This window comes from Daldinia decipiens, assembly GCF_022478715.1.
Source record: "Daldinia decipiens strain CBS 113046 unplaced genomic scaffold F4813scaffold_39, whole genome shotgun sequence".
Lineage (NCBI taxonomy): Eukaryota > Fungi > Ascomycota > Sordariomycetes > Xylariales > Hypoxylaceae > Daldinia > Daldinia decipiens.
This window is the reverse complement of record NW_026054582.1, coordinates 245,110-266,745: the sequence shown is the minus strand read 5'-3', so window position 1 is coordinate 266,745 and position 21,636 is coordinate 245,110. Positions and strand designations below refer to the sequence as shown.

General features: G+C 45.6%; 6 protein-coding genes across 6 annotated transcripts; 2 read left to right on the top strand and 4 right to left on the bottom strand.

Moving 5' to 3' along the window:
- Positions 1-762: 762 nt before the first annotated feature.
- Positions 763-3,073, top strand: F4813DRAFT_382822 (fungal-specific transcription factor domain-containing protein; the record flags this gene model as incomplete). Its single annotated transcript, XM_049245857.1, has 2 exons — positions 763-2,659; positions 2,724-3,073. The coding sequence occupies 2 exons, from the start codon at positions 763-765 to the stop codon at positions 3,071-3,073; spliced, it is 2,247 nt and encodes a 748-aa protein (XP_049096176.1).
- Positions 3,074-4,347: 1,274 nt separating this feature from the next.
- F4813DRAFT_371791 (uncharacterized protein) lies at positions 4,348-5,274 on the top strand. Its single transcript, XM_049244663.1, has 4 exons — positions 4,348-4,488; positions 4,556-4,576; positions 4,647-4,760; positions 4,819-5,274. Exons 1-4 carry the CDS (start codon positions 4,444-4,446, stop codon positions 5,098-5,100), a joined length of 462 nt encoding a protein of 153 aa, XP_049096175.1. The 5' UTR covers positions 4,348-4,443; the 3' UTR covers positions 5,101-5,274.
- Positions 5,275-6,108: 834 nt separating this feature from the next.
- On the bottom strand, positions 6,109-7,169 carry F4813DRAFT_392953 (glycoside hydrolase family 75 protein; the record flags this gene model as incomplete). The annotated part of the gene is made up of 4 exons (XM_049247346.1): positions 6,109-6,381; positions 6,443-6,556; positions 6,730-6,950; positions 7,007-7,169. The coding sequence occupies 4 exons, from the start codon at positions 7,167-7,169 to the stop codon at positions 6,109-6,111; spliced, it is 771 nt and encodes a 256-aa protein (XP_049096174.1).
- A 2,047-nt stretch (positions 7,170-9,216) lies between these two features.
- Positions 9,217-10,652, bottom strand: F4813DRAFT_371789 (alpha/beta-hydrolase). The gene has a single exon (XM_049244662.1). It carries the CDS (start codon positions 10,392-10,394, stop codon positions 9,432-9,434), a length of 963 nt encoding a protein of 320 aa, XP_049096173.1. The 5' UTR covers positions 10,395-10,652; the 3' UTR covers positions 9,217-9,431.
- A 1,188-nt stretch (positions 10,653-11,840) lies between these two features.
- F4813DRAFT_216726 (regulator of V-ATPase in vacuolar membrane protein) lies at positions 11,841-17,033 on the bottom strand. The gene is made up of 7 exons (XM_049239742.1): positions 16,375-17,033; positions 14,033-16,315; positions 13,548-13,985; positions 13,245-13,491; positions 12,941-13,191; positions 12,658-12,889; positions 11,841-12,592 (listed from the first exon to the last, which is right to left on the bottom strand). The coding sequence occupies exons 1-7, from the start codon at positions 16,648-16,650 to the stop codon at positions 12,363-12,365; spliced, it is 3,957 nt and encodes a 1,318-aa protein (XP_049096172.1). The 5' UTR covers positions 16,651-17,033; the 3' UTR covers positions 11,841-12,362.
- Positions 17,034-17,179: 146 nt separating this feature from the next.
- F4813DRAFT_371787 (Sfi1 spindle body protein-domain-containing protein) lies at positions 17,180-20,565 on the bottom strand. Its single transcript, XM_049244661.1, has 2 exons — positions 20,105-20,565; positions 17,180-20,044 (listed from the first exon to the last, which is right to left on the bottom strand). Exons 1-2 carry the CDS (start codon positions 20,268-20,270, stop codon positions 17,418-17,420), a joined length of 2,793 nt encoding a protein of 930 aa, XP_049096171.1. The 5' UTR covers positions 20,271-20,565; the 3' UTR covers positions 17,180-17,417.
- Positions 20,566-21,636: the final 1,071 nt, after the last annotated feature.

Sequence of the window (21,636 nt, the reverse complement as noted above, 5' to 3'; positions counted from 1 at the left end):
TCGCCATGATTTGGTAAGTCGAATACTATATACAGTATTACACCGTACACGATTAGGAGAACTTGCTACCAAGGGGTGTTATATATATCCACAGCGAGCATAGAAGCCTTTGTCTCGTTGTTATTTGGGTACCGGCGGTACAGTATAAAGGATAGATCTTCCACGAGCAAACATATCTTAAGTTATCTTAAGTTATCTCAATAACTAACTTATATTAAAACCATAACGCATAGCTTATGCAATTATACTTGTGTCTTTTAAATATAATGCTTAATAAAATTTAGTTTAAAAAACTATATAATTGTTTACTTTGTGTATAAATATAACAGCTTGAGCTTATGGAAACCAGCATTACGTACATCTTAAACCATACCTATCATCCTAAGCTTTAGCTTAAACTTTACCCCACATAGGTGCTGTACCTATTGTACGGCCAGCCGGAATACCTATTCCGTACTTTGTACTAGGTACTCTTACATAGTAATTCTCAAGTCACCTGACTAATCTGGCTAATCTGACTAATAGAAGCCCTAGCCACTTAAATCCGATATCCGAGTTGGGCCTCGGAAGTCCGAGCCATTTCCAGTTTAGAGGCGTTTGTGATTGATTCATCGACTTTCCCAATGTCTAAGTACCTAATGTAACAAAAAGAAAATTCAATCTATTCTCAGTCAATCTTATCAATCTAGCAGATTTGGCTTGACCGACCGCCTAGTCAGATTTCGCACCATATCATATCACCGTGAATTCACCTCCAGGACAATGGCTGATGCTCAAGCCAGTAACGCGCCTCAGCCATCCGAGGATGATGACCATGACCAAGATCAAGACCAAGACCAAGACCAAGATGATCATCAGCAAGGTCCCGCACGGAAGCGCCAAAGAGTGAGGCTTTCATGTTTAGAATGCCGCCGCCGAAAACTTTCATGCTCTAGGGAGTTGCCTTGTGATCGTTGTATCAAGTCCGGGACACCCGAGAGGTGTACTTATGAGTCGAGACCCGGCGTAACAGCGGTCCCTGCAGGCGAGAAACCCACCTTTGCTCATTCTGCTCTTCCCGTATCAATTAGTCCCGACGCCCGCCGTCACTCGGCGAATCCTCCGTCAACCCGTCGCGAGGTTGAGCCGTCTGTGCTCAGAGATGCTGTACGTGATCATGACAGGATTCGGCGACTTGAACTCGAGGTTGCCCAACTGAGAAGTGCTCTATCAAAGCAAGCATCAATTGATGGTAGCACAATGGTGGCCTCGCCATCAACCTCGAAGGACTCTGCCAAAGATGGCCCGTCTGCGCCTTCAAATCCCACATGCACCCCGCAAAATGTCGAGGTGTGTGAATACGCGAACTTACGAGGGCATGACTTCAAGACTAAATACTTTGGCCCGCACAACGCATGGTCGTCCCTCCAGGAACTTACCGGTATATTTCATTTCATGAGAGAGACAGCCGAGGAGTGGCTCAAACCCCTCAATATTCAAAAGAAGGATCGCAGAAAGCGAAAGCAGGACCGCGAGAAGAAATTTACCGAGTCTGACGTTGGTCTAGAGTCACTTCTTCCTTCTAAAGAAGAAACAGATTCCCTTGTCGCCGTATATCTAGATCAGTTCGAGCAAATTCATCGCATTGTTCACATACCAACCTTCAAAGCCGAGTATGAGACATTCTGGGACCCATCCAAGACAAACAGCGCCTCGTTTACCGCCCTCTTACTATCCATGATTTCTGTATCCTGCTGTTTGGATATGCAAGCGTCCAACAAATTTGTAGGCATTAAATCTAGCTCGATTCAGATGGCTGAGAAATGGATCAAGGCATGTGATGAGTGGTACTCGCGGCAAAGTCAGAAACACCGCAAACTCGTCCATTATCAAATCGCTTGCCTTCTTTATCTCGCTAAGCGAGTGAATCTCATCAAGAGGAAGCGGTTTTGGACTACATCTGGTACAATGATCCGTGATAGTCTCATAGTAGGACTTCATCAGGACCCTGATCGTGTGGTAGGGAAAGTATCCCCATATATTGCGGAGATGCGACGAAGAATATGGGCTACTATAGTCGAGTTTGACGTCCAGTCATCATTTGACCAAGGTCTTCCGACGCTTTTGAGTACAGTACAGAATGACTGCGACCCGCCTAAAAATATAGATGACGACAGCTTTAACGAAGATTCCCCGGAATTGCCTATTTCACGCCCAGCTCACGATTATACATATACGTCGTATCTACATTTGAGTCGTCAGAGTCTCGCTCTTCGGACGGAACTGAACAAGATTTTGACTGGACCACCAACAGAACTTGAATGGGAGCAGGTCCTTCAATATAGTGATATGATTACTCACGAGCTCGACCGATTACCATCGTGGGATTCGGACAATGGAAAAGACCCGGAGCACTCGCGAAAGCCAATCTTAGCACATACGTTACTACATCTCCAACTAAGACAATATCTTATTCCACTTCATCAACCATACCTAAAGCTTAGGAAATTCAACTCAAAGTACCAGGTCGCGGAACTCATTTATTATACTGCGGCTCGAGACATGGTTATAATGCATGATCGGCTGTTCCAAAAAGGAATTCGGACTCTTTATTTCCTCCGTGAAGATACAATGAATTCGGTCATCAACCTCTGCAACGTAACATTACATCAGCCGAAAGGTATGCGATGTTCTTCTTCTTCTTATTTTTTCACCTTACGGCGACACTAATATGATCCCAATAGATTCATCCAGCCTGGTCATGTATAACTCACAAGAGACCCTCCGACTAATTGAGAGGTGCATTATTATGAAAGAAGACCACGTGCTGAGATGTGGCAATAACGATCCGTGGGGGTACTCGTCAATGTGCGCGGCTTATGGGCTTTTAGAGACGCATATGGGTATTAAGACGTCGGAGGCAGCCAAGGCGTCTGCGGCAGAACGGTTTATCAGTTTGCATTACAAGCTGCTCGCATTTCAAATTCCACCCTATTCCTCCCAACCACCACAACCTCTTTCGACTTCCTCGCAGACAGGCCAAGACCCAATTAACCGAGCAAAGGTATGTAATAAGCCCTTCTTCCCGGCGTAATTACTAACAGATACCCAAGTCAATCACACCGTTCCCCATGGATACAACACCTACTATTCAGATGCCGGGCACGTCATATCAGCAGCGGGATGGCTTACCACTCTCAATGCCGTGGCTACTACCATCAACCTCCGATTCTAACACACTTCCTATCCCAAATCCCGATTTCAATTTCGAAATGCTCGGTTCCGATTTGAATGATCTATGGGGAGATTGGGGAGGTCCTAATGACTTGGTATAAGATGTTTTCTTAGCGGCCTGTTTCTTAAAGCTAGCATCATCTTTCGTGTGTGGGGCGCTAGAGGCTTCGCAACGAACAACGGTTTAATTTTCTGATACTAAATCGAGGTAGAAAATGATAGCTTGTGATACCCAGAATGAATTGATTTCGAGTAGGAGGACTCGATCATGCTAATCTTCACAGGTGACTTTCGCCGTCCACCACACGTGTATGCACATGCCTAGATCATATTACCATAAGCTAGCCACATATAGCGCGCGTACTGACGGCATGCTCGGTAGGTCAGATGCAATGCGGCTCACAAGATATATGTAGTCGACATATCGCTTCTCACCTCATTGGATCGCCATTATTCTCATCTTTCATCGCGTGGGGCTATTACCAACCGCATGGAGACGCTATTTATCTGCACTGCTTCCTGCCTGCATATCCCCTAATAGCTGACAGAGTCTTGATCCTTCGACAATTTGGACGTAAACCGCCTGTCTCATGTAATCACTGCTCCATGAACCGGGTTGAGATGCACAGCGTATCAATCAACATCTCAGCTTAGCAATCCATTTCGGGCGAGTTTATAAGCCAGAGGGGTCAAGCAGTTCAACCTTCTAGTTTTGGCAGTACAATATCAATATGTATGATATTAATAATTTTCAGCTCGAAGTAAAGCGGATCAATGACTTCCAAGGGGGGTATCATGGTCAATTAGAATTAGTAAGTAAGTATAGATCCCGCAGGAATCTTGACTTCTAACTAGTTAACTACCTACCTAACTACCTGTTAATCTACCCTTTGATCCAGTTTAAAATTATTCATCATCTCAACTTGAATCATCTCGGCGAGGTGGAGCACGGGGTAACGGGGTAACGGGATAATCCGGCTGCTACTATGTTAGCCAACTACCTAAACACAACAAAAGGTCCTCCTAGTCGGGTTAAGTGATTAAAATCCTTTGCTTAAGCTCCACTAAAATAGTCCATTTTTAACTTGTAATGAGACTGGGAGATCGCATTGCTGGTGTCGAATCCCCCGGTAACATGAAAGGTATAAAATCAACTCTAAAGAAATCCGTAGAATTTGAAATTGAAACCCATGTTAGTCTTGCACCAGGTAATCCGAAAAGCAACCAACAATGTCTTCGTATCTCGGCTTCGAAAAAAATATCTCTTACTTCACTGTGGGTTGTTCACATGTTCTAAATCCTAGACATTTGAGATAGATATTTGGGCTAACACCTTACGCAGATCCCGGCGGCAGTCGTTTTGGTAGGAGGTGTTCTCGAGTCTTGCACGCCATCCGCCCCCTCGCTAATCTCAATTGCACATGATATTATAGGCCCTACTACCGCGAGTGTACTCAGGTCTTACGGGACCGGGTAAGAAGTTCTTCGACCCGAACAATCCACGCTCATTCACGTCGAAGCTTGAGGCCGCTGAACTTGATAAGAAAGTAAGTCGCAGGGGTTACTGCATATACCAGCTTCAGCGCCGCTGACCCAACGAATCAGTTAAAAGGCCGGCTACAACGCGCCGAATCAGCAGGGGCCAATGCCTTTGAAAATCTCGGCGTCTACGCCGCAGCCGTGACGGCCGGCAATGCCGCCGGCCTCCCTGTAGAAGCACTAAATGATCTGACCTTGGGTTATTTGGCGGCTCGCGTGATTTACACGTGGATTTACATTTGGGGACAGGAAAACCGAAGGATCACTCCTTTGAGAACGGTAGTCTGGGGAATCGCCATGAGTTGCTGTATGGCGTTATTCTCCCTTGCCGGGATCCGGGGTCTATGATCGGGCTATGTCTAGTCATTGCCTCACTCTTCCCGCGCTGATGATGTCGATCGAATAATTCGGGGACCATCATTCCGTGGCATGGAATTCATTGTGACTACCTACCTATCTAGATACCTAGCTTCAGTACTTATTAATATTTATCAATATCTACTAGTTGTTCTTCAGAATAAACTTAGTATGTCGAGGTCTCACACTATCTGAAGTATATCTGTACACGTTAAAATATCAAATGCGTGCACAGTTCAGTCGTTAAATTAGTGTTATACAAATGAGAAGCGGAATGAAGATAGGAGATTATCATAGCTCTTATCCGATTAGTAACTTGTCCGTGGTAGTTGACCTTCCACATCTTCAGAGGCTCAGGCGCTTTAGTCTTAGGCTTTAGGCCACCGATTCTTTCTATATTAATACTCTTTCTCATAGTTAGAGATATCCAATCTCAGGACGAAGGTTTAAGTAATACGGGCATTACATGGTAAATTGGTTGTCACCAAGCAAATAGGGGGTTGGCCGCGGGAAAGGGGTTATGCCACATCTGGCTTATGAGAGACTAATTTTACGCTACTTCTGGCTATTTTATGTAATGTAGAATGTACCTGATATATTAATTAAACTAGGCCTTGTTAAATAGACCTTCATTTTCCCCCATTAGTACGAGAAGAGATAACCAGATATCGGGTAGCGTATTGTGATGAAATTATATAAATATTCGCTGGTGTGGATGAATACCCACGGACACTTTTCTTTCTTTCGTTAGTTTAAAACTATAGAGCGAGTCCAATACTTCTCGAGTTGCGTTAACCCCGATGGGCAATACTAGAACCTGTATCGGGAAGAGTGCGCTGCGAGTCACCTATACAATTTTTCAAGAATATAAAATCTTAGAAGGGATTAAATACCAGTCCATCTTAATGCGAACTCCTTCAGCCAGATTGAAGAGCTATGAGCCGGTCTCTTTAACCACCAGCATAGATTAGGTCTTCAAGGAGTTGAAAGCTCCGTGGTCTACCAATACGAACCGATCCGCTGAATGAGCCTGTCACCAAGTCTCCTAATACTCGACTGAAACTCATTTTCATCAGCTGCTCTCCAGTTCGCATCTGTACCTGGAACCGCTTCAGCGCCAGTAAACCCGATATACAGAATTTCCTCTTCATCAAAACCTATCACACCATCTAAATCGTGTCCGAAGCAGAGAGTAGCAACTGAGATGGAAGCTTCTCCGACCCTAGGATTTAAACCATCATCACCGTTCGTGTCTCCCCATATACCATAAATCTATTCCTCGGTCAACTTTAAGAAGACACATAGGCTTACTGGAGTAACTCAATATACATACCAACTTATTATTACACACGATAGCCATCACGCTCAGGGGCTCCATGCCGTAGACCCGAGGGTCGAACGTTACCCAGCCAGGCTTAAAACCGGTGTTGCCGAACACTACATAGTCCTACAACCACTAAAGTCAGCAATTACTTGCCCAGACGTAATACTGAGGGCTACTATAAATTCCCCAGAGAACAATAGAGGTTTTCTCCGGCTCGGGGTCCCGGATTCCCAAGACTTAAGACCTAAGACCTAAGACGGCCAAAAGGGGGGAGCGGAAACCTCGAGCATACGTACGTGAACAAACGGGTTGAGATCTGGGACGCCATTCTTGTAAGCAGAAACGTATCGCTTCATAGCAGTCATACTCTGAGTCGAATTGGCATTATCGCAACGGCCGTCGTCGTTTTTGTCAATGAGTCCATCACAGTCGATGTCCATGTTTGCTAGCTTTCCGTTTCTACCCTGCAGGTAGATGATGCCGTAATCACTTATATGATCGCCACAATAGGCAAAGCCTAAGTAAAGGGTCTAAGTATGTAGACGTTTTGGACACTTTGATATCCATACTTACTATTATCATTACTATGTGCCATATCATAGAAGCCCGACTGCAGCGGCTCCCTACATGACCCCTGCGCCATCACCGAGTCGTAGAAGTTCCTTATATTAATAGGGATGTCTCGAGCCCGGACCGAAAGGAGCATGAAATACAAGAGGCAGATTTTGAAACCCATATTTATCTGTAAAACAAGAATACCTTAGTATAAGCTGACTATCTAGTTGGGAGAACAGGTTTTTCATGGCAAAAACACCGGAAAGGGCCATCTAATATATCTTGACCCTTCCGCAAGATATCCATTACCCCCTCTCAACTAATTTCTTGGCCAAGGGGCCATATCATCCTCTCCATGAGCTCTCCATAAGCTACCTCTGTATAACAACGGGTCAAACTTGACCAATCTCCTCGTCAAACATCCCTTAGCCCCTAGCAAAGAGACGGCTGTATCTCACCGGCCCTTCTTGCATTACTAACAGAACTAATGACGTGCTCTGAAATATATGAGGAGTATTCTTGGGAGAATTCAACTACTAGATAACCCAGACGCCTAGCAATCCGACAGCTCCGTTTCAGTCGCAGTTATGTAGTAGAGTAGAACAACCAAGAATCTGAGATAAATTTGAGTTACGTACTAGTATTTGGAAGCAAATTATTTGGCCCGAACCTTTCACACTTTCATTAGAAATAAATCAACCGTCTGGACGTTTGAACATTATGGGTTAATATGTGGTTTAGGTATTATAATATTATTACCATATATAAATCTTCGGGTCCGATGAAATTTAACGGCCGTATCGCCGTAGTCTGAATTAACTTTTGTAAGTCCTTAGACGGTCCGGAGCGTAGCCGTGCCGGTACCTATTTTAAGTGCTTGGTCTTACCGCCGCCGTTTAGCGGGTGTCTTGGCCACTTCGGCTGGTTCCTGGGCACGTCTCGGACTGGCCTTTTGACCGCCGACAGCCACGCAATCAATGCAATTACGACGTATGTGAACGGAGTTTCGATGGTGCTGATGTCGTTGATACAGACATGGTTAACTATATTAGGTACCTAAGGATATCTAAGTAGATACATCTAGGAATCAGCATGTGGTATTAAAATACGCTCACCCTTAGCTAATAAGGTATAATCCCAGAGTTTCTAAACTCCCCTGGGACCTCGTATTCATTGGTACACCAGCCTAGCGAGAGCACATAGGCACATATCGAAGACGAATGGCTTGAACTAAGTCTTGAATGAATCATCGTAGGCTTGGCCCAATGCTCGAAAAATCATCACACTTCTACGCCGCTTATCCACTACTCCTTTCCATGTCACGTTAGATAGAGCCGCCCTGCTATGTAATTTACTTGGTCCGGTTGCCCAACAGTATTTCACTACGCTGAAACACGAGTCACTATCGAAAGTCTCTCAACCCATCCCTAGTTTCAATGAAAATGTATCTTCATGAGGGCGTTGATAAATGGGGAAGGCCCGTGAAGTTAGAAAAGAAAAAAAAGAAAAAAAGAAGGAAAGAAAAAGAAAAAGGCTTGGGGCTATATATAGGTGGCACAGTGGAAACTACTCGATAAGTTAAGTTTTCCTAGAGGACGCTGGTCAAAAAGGCCGACATCACTTATTACGTGTGCAGCCGTAAGTCACTAAAGTTGCTTGTATTAATGTAGTCATGAAAGATTTTTCATCCTATCTATATAATACACGTTAGTATGAAGGAAAACGAATCCCGTGCTCGGATAACTACTCTGGTACGTACTTTATTGTTGAGGTAGATGCCGAGGGACTGCTATCAGGTACAGTCCGAGGAGGCATCTTAGTAAGAAGTATATATAACCTAGTAAAGTACCTACTTTACGTTAGGCTTTCCCCTTCGCTCGTAAAGAAGCTTAGTTTAAGTAAGTAGTCAATCAACCTACCTCTACTACCTCTCCTATGCAGCTATTTTCACATATATGGTCAAGTTATATCGAAGTAATACCTTCCCCCTATTCTAACTTTTACTGACGGCCTCGACATCCATGTAAACAAAAATGCATAGCATATCCAATTCCATCCTTCAAATGTGATTTACAACATGAGGCTTATTTAGTGTTACTCTAAAGCTGGCTGTTACTCCGACTGGATTATTATATCATATCTTGAACGCGATCAACAGTAGAACCATGAATAGATTAAAAAGGTATGTCTCGCGATTTATTAAAAAGAGAAGTCATGAAACTCTATATGTACAGGACGAATATCAAGCGCTACGAGTGTTTAGAGCTAGGCTATGTGATTAATTTAGAACCATGACTCCAGCGAATATTTCAGTGTAACCGCCCCTTTTATAAAATCTATATCCTCTGTTTCCTTCTCGTATCCCCTTCAAAACCCCCCCTCATGTCCTCCTTATGCTGTTAGAATAACTCAACTTAGTTGTCATTAGTCGTTCCGCAACACCCTAATAGCTTTTCTTGATCTGAGGGCCGAGGAATCCCAAGACAGCCGATCGGACACCCTTCTCATTGTGGGCCACACCGTCGACAACATCGAATTGAGTCTCAATACCCAGCTCCTCCCAAGACGCGCGGAGCTCCTTGATCGATTCGAGACGGGTCTTGTTCATAGGAGGAAGTCCTCCGCCACCGAAAGTCTCCTTCTCCCACTCCCAGAAAGCCTCGTCTCCGTGGATCACAGTGTCATTGCCGCCAACGACAAGCTGAATAGGGAGCTTTCCGATGACGGCCGGTTGGATAGTCTTGTCAAATACGGTCTTCACGTCCTTGGTTCCAACGGGCCAGTTCTGGGTATCGTCGATGAATGTAGGACGTCCAGGGGCACCAATACTGATTGCGGCGAGCTTTTCCGGGTAAAGATACATGAAACGGTGGGCAAATTGGCCACCACCAGAGAATGCCATCATAAACACCTTTTCCATCTTGAGGCCAGGCCAGCGGTAGGCAACTTGGTCGAGAACCTGCAATAGAGCTTGGTCCGAACGGAGTGTATCCGATTTAAGCTCCTTATACGAATCGAGGTCGTTAGGGCCGTCCATGCCGGCGGGGAAAAGAGGAGCAAGGATGGCACAGGGAGTCGAATCGGCAAAGGGTACAAGCTCATCGTAGATAGCAACTGTGCTCCGACCGGTCCCGTGGACGTAAACAAGCAAGGGGAGTTTCTTGGGAGTGGCGCTTTTGCTCGGGTCCGGGTTATAATGGTCTTTGGGGATGTATAGGGCGTAAGAGATACGCGGGTCGGCCTGTAGAGCCATTAGGGGGACATGATTGACGAAATATACATCCTCGAGGAACTCAGCAGGCATATTTGCTGTTGTCAAGGCGTCCTCCATACCAACGGGGACCTTGCCAGCCGCTAGGACCCCATTGAGCCCTAGAAGGGAGGAAAGCAGTAATCCGTATCGCATTTTGACAAGTATCGCGAAGAATCTGTGAACCGAACCAGTTTAGGAATCTTTAAAGGGAGAAGAGGCTATCTCTCATTATCCTACACGACTGTAGTGAGGGATGTAGAAACTACCTTGGAATATTTTACATAGACGACCCTTCTTATAAGAACTCGCATCGACGAAACAACCCTGAAATTGACTTCAGGACAGGCCCCTCCACCCCCGGGCATGTGAAAGGTTTACCTACTTTACCGAGTAGCCAAGATCTCTGTAGACTTGAGCTCGGCTGCTTAGCATCTTCGGGTCGCCGTTACATGGTGTACACTGTTTGGGCGAAACTCGGGTCTCCGGCCGCAACCCGCAGTGTAGCCAAGGAATCCACCATTATTTTCTGCCTTGTGCTCAACAGATCCAAAGATACTACAACACAGGTGAAATCCCAATTTGTTGTCTACGATGTTATATAAATTCAAAGTTAATTATTACAAGTTAATAGTAGAATATATTGGATATACTATAATTAAGTCTTACATACTATGGTGGTTTGTCGAAGGGTATATTAGACAGTGATCATTAGTAACTAAGGTAGCCATGTCACTGTCGAGTAGAAAGATAACGCATGAAGTCATTATGCATTCGTAGTAATTTACTCCCCAATGCGAGCCTGGCTATGGTCCGCCGACGTGGCTATGCCGTGGCGATATTCGGTACCGTGGTGAGATTTCTCCATATCGCTTCTAAACCAGGTGCTCAACATACAATGGGATGGGCTTGGGCTTGTCTAAGGCCTCCCATTACGATGATGTCTACTGATATCAAAACGACGAGGTCACTTCCGTGTCTGCCTTGAGGTGCGCTCGGAATATTGGATGGTAGGGATGAACTTACTAGGTACTCAGCGATGAACCGCTATTTGCAATATTTGAAGCTATACAGAACTTTTGAATGCCTAACCCTTATAACTAGATACTTATATGCCACTGAGTACATGTACACACACATGTTCATTTAGCTACGCTTACACCTATTATATTATCTACCTACTCAAAGTAAGCAACACCAGATTGGGATGTATGTAAATGTCTTCCGAACCTTAACCATATTAGGATTATGGATGAGACGTCTAGAAAAAAGGATACTTTCGGCATATGTATAAACATCCATGAGTGCCCATAGTTTAGTTTCATGGTTCCTTGCATAACAACGAAGTTGCTATGTCTTCTAGGTCCACCTCATGATACCCCTTTTCCTCGTAACGAAGATGGAACGGCGGGACCAACCTATCACTATGATGCCTCGGCTTCTCATCGCGAAACTATCAAAAGCCTCATAGGCGGTGTAGAGAGTTAATGAAGCCCCGGATGGTAAGGGATCTCTACGGTAGACGACTGCTTTGTCCTTTTGCCACTTGGGTTATGTCTACTAGGTACTGTCTATGTTCCTCGGCTATGATGCTAGCTGAAGGTGCAACAGAAGTGAGATAGGTGGATGTCTGGACTGGGACCACGATTAGTTCCAGAAAAGAAACTTGACGAAATACAAGTTATGTGAGTTAGGTATCGGAATTAGACATCTTGAACCAGTCCTAGACTTCAACGAACACCAACTAATAACCCATATTGACGTTTTGGCTGCTAATCAATACTAACTAGAGCATCATATTATGATACAGACTTCGCTTCGAACTGATCTCTCCGACTCCTATCGACTTCACTTTCAAATACACTCCTTTCTTACCAGCCCTTCATTAACTCCCGGGAACTCGTCTACGTACGGAGCTCTGGAAAGAACACAGCTATAAGGATGTGATCTATATTAGATACACTTTTACACTTCTAAAACGCCCGCTGCCTCGCCCTACTAACGTCTTACTCGCTTAATTATTATAAGCACGAACAAATCCTAGCTCTCAAGAGCTGGTGCAATACATCTATTAGAACAGAGCAATTCCCAAGATTCCACGCAAACTAGCCTCCTGAGAGTCCATCAGAACCCAAAACTATCCAGAAGCGAATTCGTATCGGGCTCCTCGAAGACGCTGGGCGGTGGCTTGACGCCGTGGCCACCGGTTTTCATATCGGTCCGGGCTACGTGCGACATAGGCATGTCCTGGACAACTAGCGAGCTGCGGCGTCGTAGGAGTTTACTAGGATCGATCTCACCGCCAAGATCTGGAGCCGTCGGCGTAGCATGCCGGAGGAATTCCCAGTTGCGAACTATATAGCAGTTAACGAGACCGTCTGTGCGAAATATGAGATAAATCTTAAGTTTGGTGATTTACCTAGGTCTAGGCCGAGGAGGTCGCAGCCCATGCGGTCGTAGAGTCTGGCATTGTGTAAGACAAACTCCCATTCTGTCCTTGGCATTACCTTGGATGCCCCGCGGAGCGTTTGCAGCGTCTTCTGTCGAAGCTGGGAGTACAATACAACAAGGGCCGGGTCATCTGTCAGGAAGAGTTTTGCCTTCAAGTTGTCTGATGAGACTGGTGTTTCTAATAGTGTGTAGACGGGCGTCTTCAAGGGGTTAGCTTTTATGTAGCAAAATAAATTTTGATACAAACTCACAATAAGAGCGCGGACCGCCATGTCTCTCCGCTTTAACATCCAGAAAGCCCACGACGCTAGCCAGCGATTACCTTCTTGAGCCGCAAGGGCTAGGACCTCGTTTTCCAGTAGCTTCCTTAATACGGGTCCATTATCGCCTTCATATACCCTCGCAATAGCGATAGCGAGTTGGATATCTTTGATTTGGTTGATGCACACATTTACCGCATCTTGTAAGTGGCCTGCGAGGAGGAAGAAGGCAGCCGCGTATCCTACATCTCATGTTAGTACTTGCGTGCTTCATGAATATGAAGGGGGTGTTTACCAAAACGACGCTTACTAAGGAGAGCGTATGCATTCTTCAAAGCCGTCGTCTTCCACTTAGGGTCCTCGAAGTTATTCGCCAAGAGCCGTTGCGTTGCTCCTTGTTCGCGATTCCAAGTCGCCATGCGCCAGAGACCTTGAAGAACAGTCTTCTTCTTCAAGGCGAGATAGAAGAGACTGCAATCCACGGGATTCTTCATCTCGCTTTTCGTGTACTCGTTACGAGCCACAATTTCGAATTGTACCTTCTGTTTATTAAATAGATTAGATGGTAATCAACAACACTATTAGTGGTCAAGCTTACGACGGCGGCCTCATCTGCAAGCCACATAAACATGCCGCTTTCTCTGGCATTCTCCCACAACATAGTGCCGTGATATTGGCGGGATACGAAGTCTGTCAGAATATCCTGACTAGTAGAATGATAAGCCCAGTTAATTTCCCTCCACGACATGTGAATCTCGTTGGTTCTACCCTTTCTTAGCGCGTGCTGCCGGAAGAATAAAATGAACCTGGCACCATTCTCATCCATCGATCGACGCTGCTTTTCTACAACCCCAACACATTCAACGATATCGACCAATTGGATCTGCTCATGGCCCGAAAGTTGGGGTATAGTAACCTGTTGCAGCTTCTCGCAGACAGCTAAGGCGATGTCTTCCGTGAATATTTCATCAGTATCATCGAACGACATCTGGGACATGAGATAGGACGACCCGTTGCTGCCAATGGACATTGACCCCTAAAAACTTAGCAAATTAACTCTTAAATGAAATTCGTCTTACTCACTTTGCGTATGTAGAAATCCGCTAGATCTAAGCCTAGATAATCGTCGATCGACTCGCCCTCTATATGATACTTCAGCGTGTTGTTTAAAGCCAGGAGCACGCGCCGAACCACACCATGTTTCCCTGCGAGTATACACTGGCTAAGAAATTGAGGATGGAAGACTGGCAATGGTCCATTTAATCTTTGAATAACGTTAAACAGATCTCTAGTCCCATTTTTACGGTGTGGTACGCGTGCGCTCGAGATCAATCGGTCAGTTATCTCAAAAGTCCTATCATACGAAAATAGTTGGTTGCCAGCACCGATAACTAGATTGCCATCGCTGAGCCAAGTTGAGTCCCCAATGGGATGAGGTGTGAAATCTCGGATATTAATCTCGCGGACCGGCGCCCAAGCAGGGCCTTTGTTTAAGTAGTCGAAGCGCATCTGTGAGAGGAGGAGGATGCGATATGGGAAGCCAACGGCCAGAATCGACTGCGAATCTGGTGTAGACGTCCAGTCAAGATCTTGCACTGGGTTATGATTCTCAAAATCCTGCTTATATTCTAACCGGGCCCCTCGAATATCCCAAATCGTCAGTTCTGAGCGCTGTGCATTCGCGAGAGCAGCTTTTTTCATCGTGCTGCCACTGACCAATACGGGTTCTGGGATGCCAGTCTCCATTGAAGATGTTGAAAGCCATTCAACTTGGCTTCGTTCTTTGGAAATTCTGGCAGTCCAAAATTCAACGCGGCCGCCGTGAGTGTACGATACGGCAACATCCCGGGCAAAAACGTCTAAGAAACCAGATATAGCATGTGATATACCAGCGGGATCAACCGGTAAGACATAGGCCAGGTCACCAGCGTCTTCTAATTTGAACGTACAAAACTCTCGAAGGCCTTTTTTGTGGCTATTAATGTGCGTTTTAGCAGAATTATTCTTCTCCATGGGCAGATGGAGCTCCCAAACTATGCCCTCCTGCTCCGAGGTGACAGTCGCAATATGTGCAACCGAATAGTCATCTACCCGCTCGCGGGGAAGCACAATGATACAAAGGGGCTTGCCACGGACGTGATATTTAAGATCGGCAAGCAGCGTATGCGTTGACGAAGTGCAATCCCAAACAGAAATACTCTCATGATGCAGAAATACGACAAAACGACCTCCTCTAATTAAACATATTCGATGTATATGTCGCTTCTCGGGGATGACATTATGTCGTAATAGCTTTGTTCCCAGTGGACCAGGAGTATGTCGCCAGACGATACTTTCGCCCTGCTCTGTCCTCGATACAATGGCACGACCACTAAAATTTCGTACAATCTTCTTGACCGAAGCAGAATGCCCAGACCAAGTTGCACGAGGGATTAGTCGGGTTTTGGCCTTGGAAGTCGGGTCCAGGAAATCAGCAATGCTGCTCTCGAACACTTCTATCCTTCCATCAAAGTGGTGAAATAAGATGTGTAGGTTTCCTGAGATTTTGTTACAATAGCTGAGAATCTCGACGTGGTATTCCTTCGCGGACGAGCCCAAGAAATCAAAGTCTTTCGATTTAACATAGGCGACATTATCCACGTTACTAGTACCCTTGAGTTTGTTACTTATACTCTCCAAGGCCCAGGAGGACATACTTCCGCGTCCATCGAAAACGACACAAATCTCTGTATCTCTGTTGGCAATGGAGAGCAAATATTGAAGAGCGACATCTTCCTTTTCTTGACCATCCCCTCTCTCTTGGACGGCTCTTTCCGTAGCGTTGGCGAGATCTCGCTGGCTTAAGATGAAGGCCCATACCGGATTTTGTTTACCTGTCTCGCGCCCATCCCGCACTGCTGCCGCTAGATCCAATTGCCCCCAGTGATGTAGTAGCGACTGGCGACTAGAACTATCTGCACCCGTCCATGCGCGCATGACATTGTCGGCGCAAAATGTGTATAGCACATTCTCGATCGTCTGGTCGACGTAAATTGGTTTGCGCCATTGTATACTGGTTACTGCTCGCGGGTGCGAAAGATAACCAAAATCAAATTGTATTTCTTCCGAACTGAAGTTCAGCCGCCGCCACACTTTTACTAGGCGATCGTGATATCCTATAGACGCGATGTAAGACGAGTCGTATGATAGGTTCGCTGCTTTGGCAGGACTAGCTAGTTCCTGCTGCCAATGGCAAGAGGGTGGCGTCGACGTTGTATCGTAAAGCCATAGAGATGATCGCGCAACGAGGAGCTCCTCGGCGCTTCCCCAGGACAGAGTTATGGGCGTTGGACCTCCATCGACTTCAAAAGACGTTTGTAAAGCCCACTATATACAATCAGCCAAGTTTACACAATAACTATTTTGGCAAAACAGGGGAGAATAACCTTGGGCAAACCACCATCATCACCATGGCTCAAAGGCCGGTATATCCTCACGGTCGCATCCGTGCACGCAGCTATCTTTCCCGAGCATTCATCAAAGGATACAGCATCCAATTTCCGCTCATCGTTGTCATATATGGTCTGGATGATGGTTTCGGGGTCCGATAGAATCGCGAGGGCATTGCCGGTGATATAAACGATGACGCGCTTGTCGTCCCAATAGCCTGTCGATACAGCTTGAAGACTGGCTTCAGGCTGACCTGGAAGGACTGCCTTCATACTATCGTCACAAATAGCTCGATATGGACATGTCTAAAGATTTAGAGTCGTGAAGCGCCGAGTAGGATAGTGCTTTGAGGGAAGGCAGATCTACGCATGGATCATCGCTTTATGTATTTGGCAGGGATTGTAAGTGACAAGCTTAGGATATGTGCATGTATTTTGAGCGTGGGGCAGCCTTAACGGGGTTATGGGAAAACGGCAGGTGCTCTCCTGTTGTCAGATGTCGTCGCTGCAATGTTAATAATTATGTCGCGTCGGTTTGCGGCTGCAGTATGACGTGGGACGGGCCGCGAATCCCTGTCTTAAGCACTTTAATGAATCTAATTAGCATCAATCCATCGATATTGCATAAGGAAAAGTCAATCTAAAAAGGTGAATGCAGTAACTGGTGCATTGTCTTCTCACCCTTAGAAATGGCCTATTCAGTCTGTGGGTACCTATACATATTCCAAATATACTAACCTAGGTTAGGTATTTACAGAGGAATATTGAACTTCCGTTCATACCATTAGATCGTACTTAATTAGGTAATTAGTCAATTAATAAAGATAATTGTGTATCTACGCAACATCAATACAGCTCAAAAGTTCGTATATTCTATTATTAGTTAGGTATCTTTGAATCTTTCGAACCAGCAGATCCAGGGGTATCACTATGTAAAAATACCATTTGCGCCTATTCCATGGAAGATTCCACTCATACTTTCAAACAAGACAAACCCCACACCCATAGCGTCGATGATATTGTCAATTGGACCAACCTAATTATTGCGCCCATGAGACCCTGAGATTCCTCGCAGCGCGACTAGAACGACTGGCTCTACCTGCGATTGCCGACCCCTTCACTGCCGTTTCGCTGGCTCGCCAATTTCGACTCGGTAAGGGTGCTAATGGTGTTGTCGTCTCCCGCAGACTCAGGCCTCCTAGGAAGAGACGCGGTCTTCCTGGGGTGGGAGTGTATGTCTCTTGCTGGATATTATCATTCTTACCCTTCGCAGCAGCTTTCCAGTTATCCAACAAACCCCGCGCGTGGTTTAGTGAGGCCTGATGTTGAGCATCTTCTACCACTTGTTCCACACTCTTATAGCTTCCATCCTCGAGCTCGATAGGAACAAGCTTGTCTGCTGTTCGGCTGTACCAGTTCTCAAACCCATTTCGCACCAGTCTCCTGTCCTTCTTTTCCAGCGCGTTTGCTACTATGAGTGGTCGATTCTGAACTTGGAGGGAACTAAGGTTCCAATTTTTCAGCGTACGAGACATCGTCTTTTCTTTCCAATGCTCCTTAGCTTCAACTTCCAGCTCTTGATGATATACTGATTGATCCCTCCACTGATCTAAAAATTTCCCCTCGACCATTGCATCGCTCATCAACCCCATTTCCTCCCTCTGCTGTGCCTTCTCACGCCACGTTCCGAGTGCTTCTACAAGTTGTTTCGATTCTTGGTCCGCGGTGACATCTTCTAGGAGTAAATCCATCACCTCAAGCCGTTCGAAGCTCGGCTGTAGCTTTTCACGCCATTGTGCAATACACCGTTCCCCCATGCCTTTCTTCACAATACGACGGGTTTCCAAGTGCGCCTCTCTTAACCTCCGTTTACGCCTTTGTTTGGAAATAGCATACCATGCCAACAGGGCACCTCGAGATTTATAATAATAATCAGCTCGCCGAGCATAGGTCGCCAATTTCTTCCCCTCGTGATCAACATGTTGCGTCTGTGTTCTCCAAAGGGGAAGCGAATTTGTAGCCTTATAATAATATTCAGCTCGATTTGCATAAAGCTCGAGAACTCCTTGCTGTTGGACAGCTTGCTCAGCTGCATTCTGCCAAGTAGGTAGTATCCTGGTAGCTTTATAGTAGAAGTTGGCTCGTGTGGCATAGTCCTCAAGCATCTCATTTTGCCCGTGCATTTTTTCTTGGCTGTCTTGTCTCCATGTGTCGAGAGCTTTTACTGTCTTGTTATAGTAGCTAGTCCTTTTCGCATTGTATTGCATCGTTTCCTGCTCTAGAGATGCCTTTTCGGCTTGGGAACGCCATATAAGAATGACATGGGCTATGTGACCATCTTGCTGTTCTGCACGGAAATTTCTGGCTCTCTGTAAATTTTCCGCCGTGTATTTCTCCCAGGCATCATAGTAGCGCATGCGGAGAATATGCCTTCGCGCAAGTAGTGTGATTTCATCCATTTCATCTATTGTATCGACCGGGTCGTTTTTAGAAGATGCAACTCTCGTAGAAGCCTCGGGAGATCCTCTCTCGCAGGTTCCGACTGCAGTATTTGACAAACCAGAAGGCTCGACAGCAACATTAAACCCGGCATGATCACTAGCCAGAGGAATTTCTGGCGCGCTTTCGGAATTGCCCGGGTTAGCAGAGGGAGAAGCATCGAAGTGAGCACCATGAGCACCGTTTTCATGAATGTTATCGCCCAGACGCTGGCGCAGTCCAAATGCTTTAGATTTCAAACTCATTTCATAGACCTTAGCAGCCATCTGTGCCTTCTCCGACTCTTCCTCACAGCGGTTGGACCAATTCGCAAAAGCACGGGATAGCATCATATATTTATGCGCCTTTGCCGCGACACGCTCCAAAGGGTCTGTCGACTCCTCGATCTTCCGGACCCTGCTGCCTTCCTCTTTTGCACTTTGCCGCCAACATCTCAGTGTAGTTCTAGTAACGTGGATGTCATGGGCCCGGACAGCAATTCCCTCGATCCGCTTTGAATATACATTAGGGGGCAGATATTGGGGTGGTACATTGTCCACTTCAGCAGCGATAGTTCTCCAAATTTCGAACTTCGTCCCAACATCTTCTTCCAAGTCAGCCTGCCGAGCAGCATTGAACTGGTCGCAAATGTTGGCAATAAATGCTGACTTTTTCTGCCATTGTCGAAGAGCGCTCGTAGCAGAGAATTTATTCCTGTGTTTCTTACGAAAAGCGATTGCGCTATTTTCGAGGTGTTGCTCGATCACAGAGAGGTCAGCCTGGTTGTTTGCATTATGTAGATGTCGATCATTGTCGTCCTCTAGGATAATATAATCATCGCCTACATGATCACCATTGATAAAGCCAAGGGATTTGTGAGAGGAGGCAGGATCAATGTAAATTTCTCCAGCATCGCTCTCATACGCCGAAGACCCATCCATTTGAACAGTAATTTCCATCTGCGACATGATTACCTTGAACTTCTCTTTAAGCGAAATCGCCTTTTTGACACCTCCAACCCGGAATACAAGCTTGCTGATAAGCTGGTCTTCGTCCGGGTCGAGCTTATGCCTTGGAAGAATCTCATCATAAGCTTTAAACAGAGCATGAGTTGGTAGCCGAGAGGAAGGCGTGAGCTCGGATAAGATCTCTTCAGCCTTGAGCACAATTTCGTACAGAATACGTATGTCTATAAAGTTATTTTAGCGGAAAGGAACTATATAGCTACCTAAGAAACGAAAAACCCTACCTTCGTCGGAATACCTATCGCGTTCCATAGCTAAGACATGAGGAGGAGATATGGCAGGCGGAACCATGGAGCGGTGAGATGTGGATTCAGGGATGGACTCCGGGGCGGAAAATTCATCAGAAATATCGGAAGAGGTCGAAGACTGGCGACTATGTGAGAGAGCCATGATAGAGCAGCGACAGAGTCACGATACTCGTAAGTCCGAGCATCGTCTTACTTGAGCTTAATTCTTTGAACTATTTCGAGGAATAGGATCGATGCAAGTGCTAATCGCAGGTAAGTCGGCAAACGAGGAGCATGACTGAAAAGGGAGACAATTGATTAGGGAATGTGATAATTCAGCAAAGAAAAGAGAGATTGTAGTGGGTATAGACAATTTGAAATTGATTGCGATAACTGAATTGATTGATTGAGAGATGGAAGTGAGGTTCATCGCGTCGCGTTATCGAAATATTCGGACCCAACCCCCACCTGGCAAACTGCATGAGTGGGGCTCCAGTTATGTAACGCCTTGATGTACCTACGAATTATCAAACGGTTACTTTATCATTTTATTGCATATCCTTTTATTGCATATTGACGTACCTTGGTAGAGAAAGAACAATCTCATGTGGAATTTTACATAACAGGACGACTACAAGTATTTGACAGCGAGAACTTGGCCAAACCGGTTAAACCTGTAAAGATTTCGGCTTCAGCTTTTACCAGCGCGTATTAGAAAAAATGCCAGCACGTCAACGGCCAATTCAGAAATTCGCTGCTGCGGTTTCACGATGCTCTACCGAGGTAATATATATTTATATTTTTAACAGATCAACGTACATCCTATATCACAGGGTCTTAAAGCTTACGGTGGTTTATAGGCAACGGTATACGGAAAATGTATCATGGGAGATTATAACGCGGTCCACAAAGATAAATGCGCCAATGAGTTTCTTAAGTTAAAAGACTGTATCTTAGTGAGTAATACGATCCATCTCACACCTTGCTCAAAACCATGGGAACTCATAGGGAAGATAGAAGGCATCAAAACAGGCTAGGTGATGATTGCAATAATATCGAGGTTTTCGTCTAGGAATTATTATGTTATGTATTTTAATGACGTGCATCGCGCTTCAAGGCCCCGCCATTCAAAATATGAAAGTAAGGGTTATTCGATTACTAAAGATAAGATACCGGCACCGAGGTACAATACCTGAATACATAAAGTGACGCTAGCCTAGGGCCTCAGCTGAGGTTATCCGCCCCGTAAATAAACATTCCGATCCCCGGATTTACGTTTACGATAAACAATTACCAGCAAGCGGCACATGGCACATGGCACCATTCGGGCCTCACCACCAAGGTAGACCAAGTTTTGGGATAACGACGTCGGGCATATTCGAATCAATCAGCCTACACGAGTACAATGACGATCTTGGTTGACTAGAATACTTCAAACCGCCCCATCTCCCGTCAATTAAGAGCAGGTCTAGGACCGAGAACAGACAACACCTACAACAACCTGCGGTCCAAGAATTTATAACTTCCTC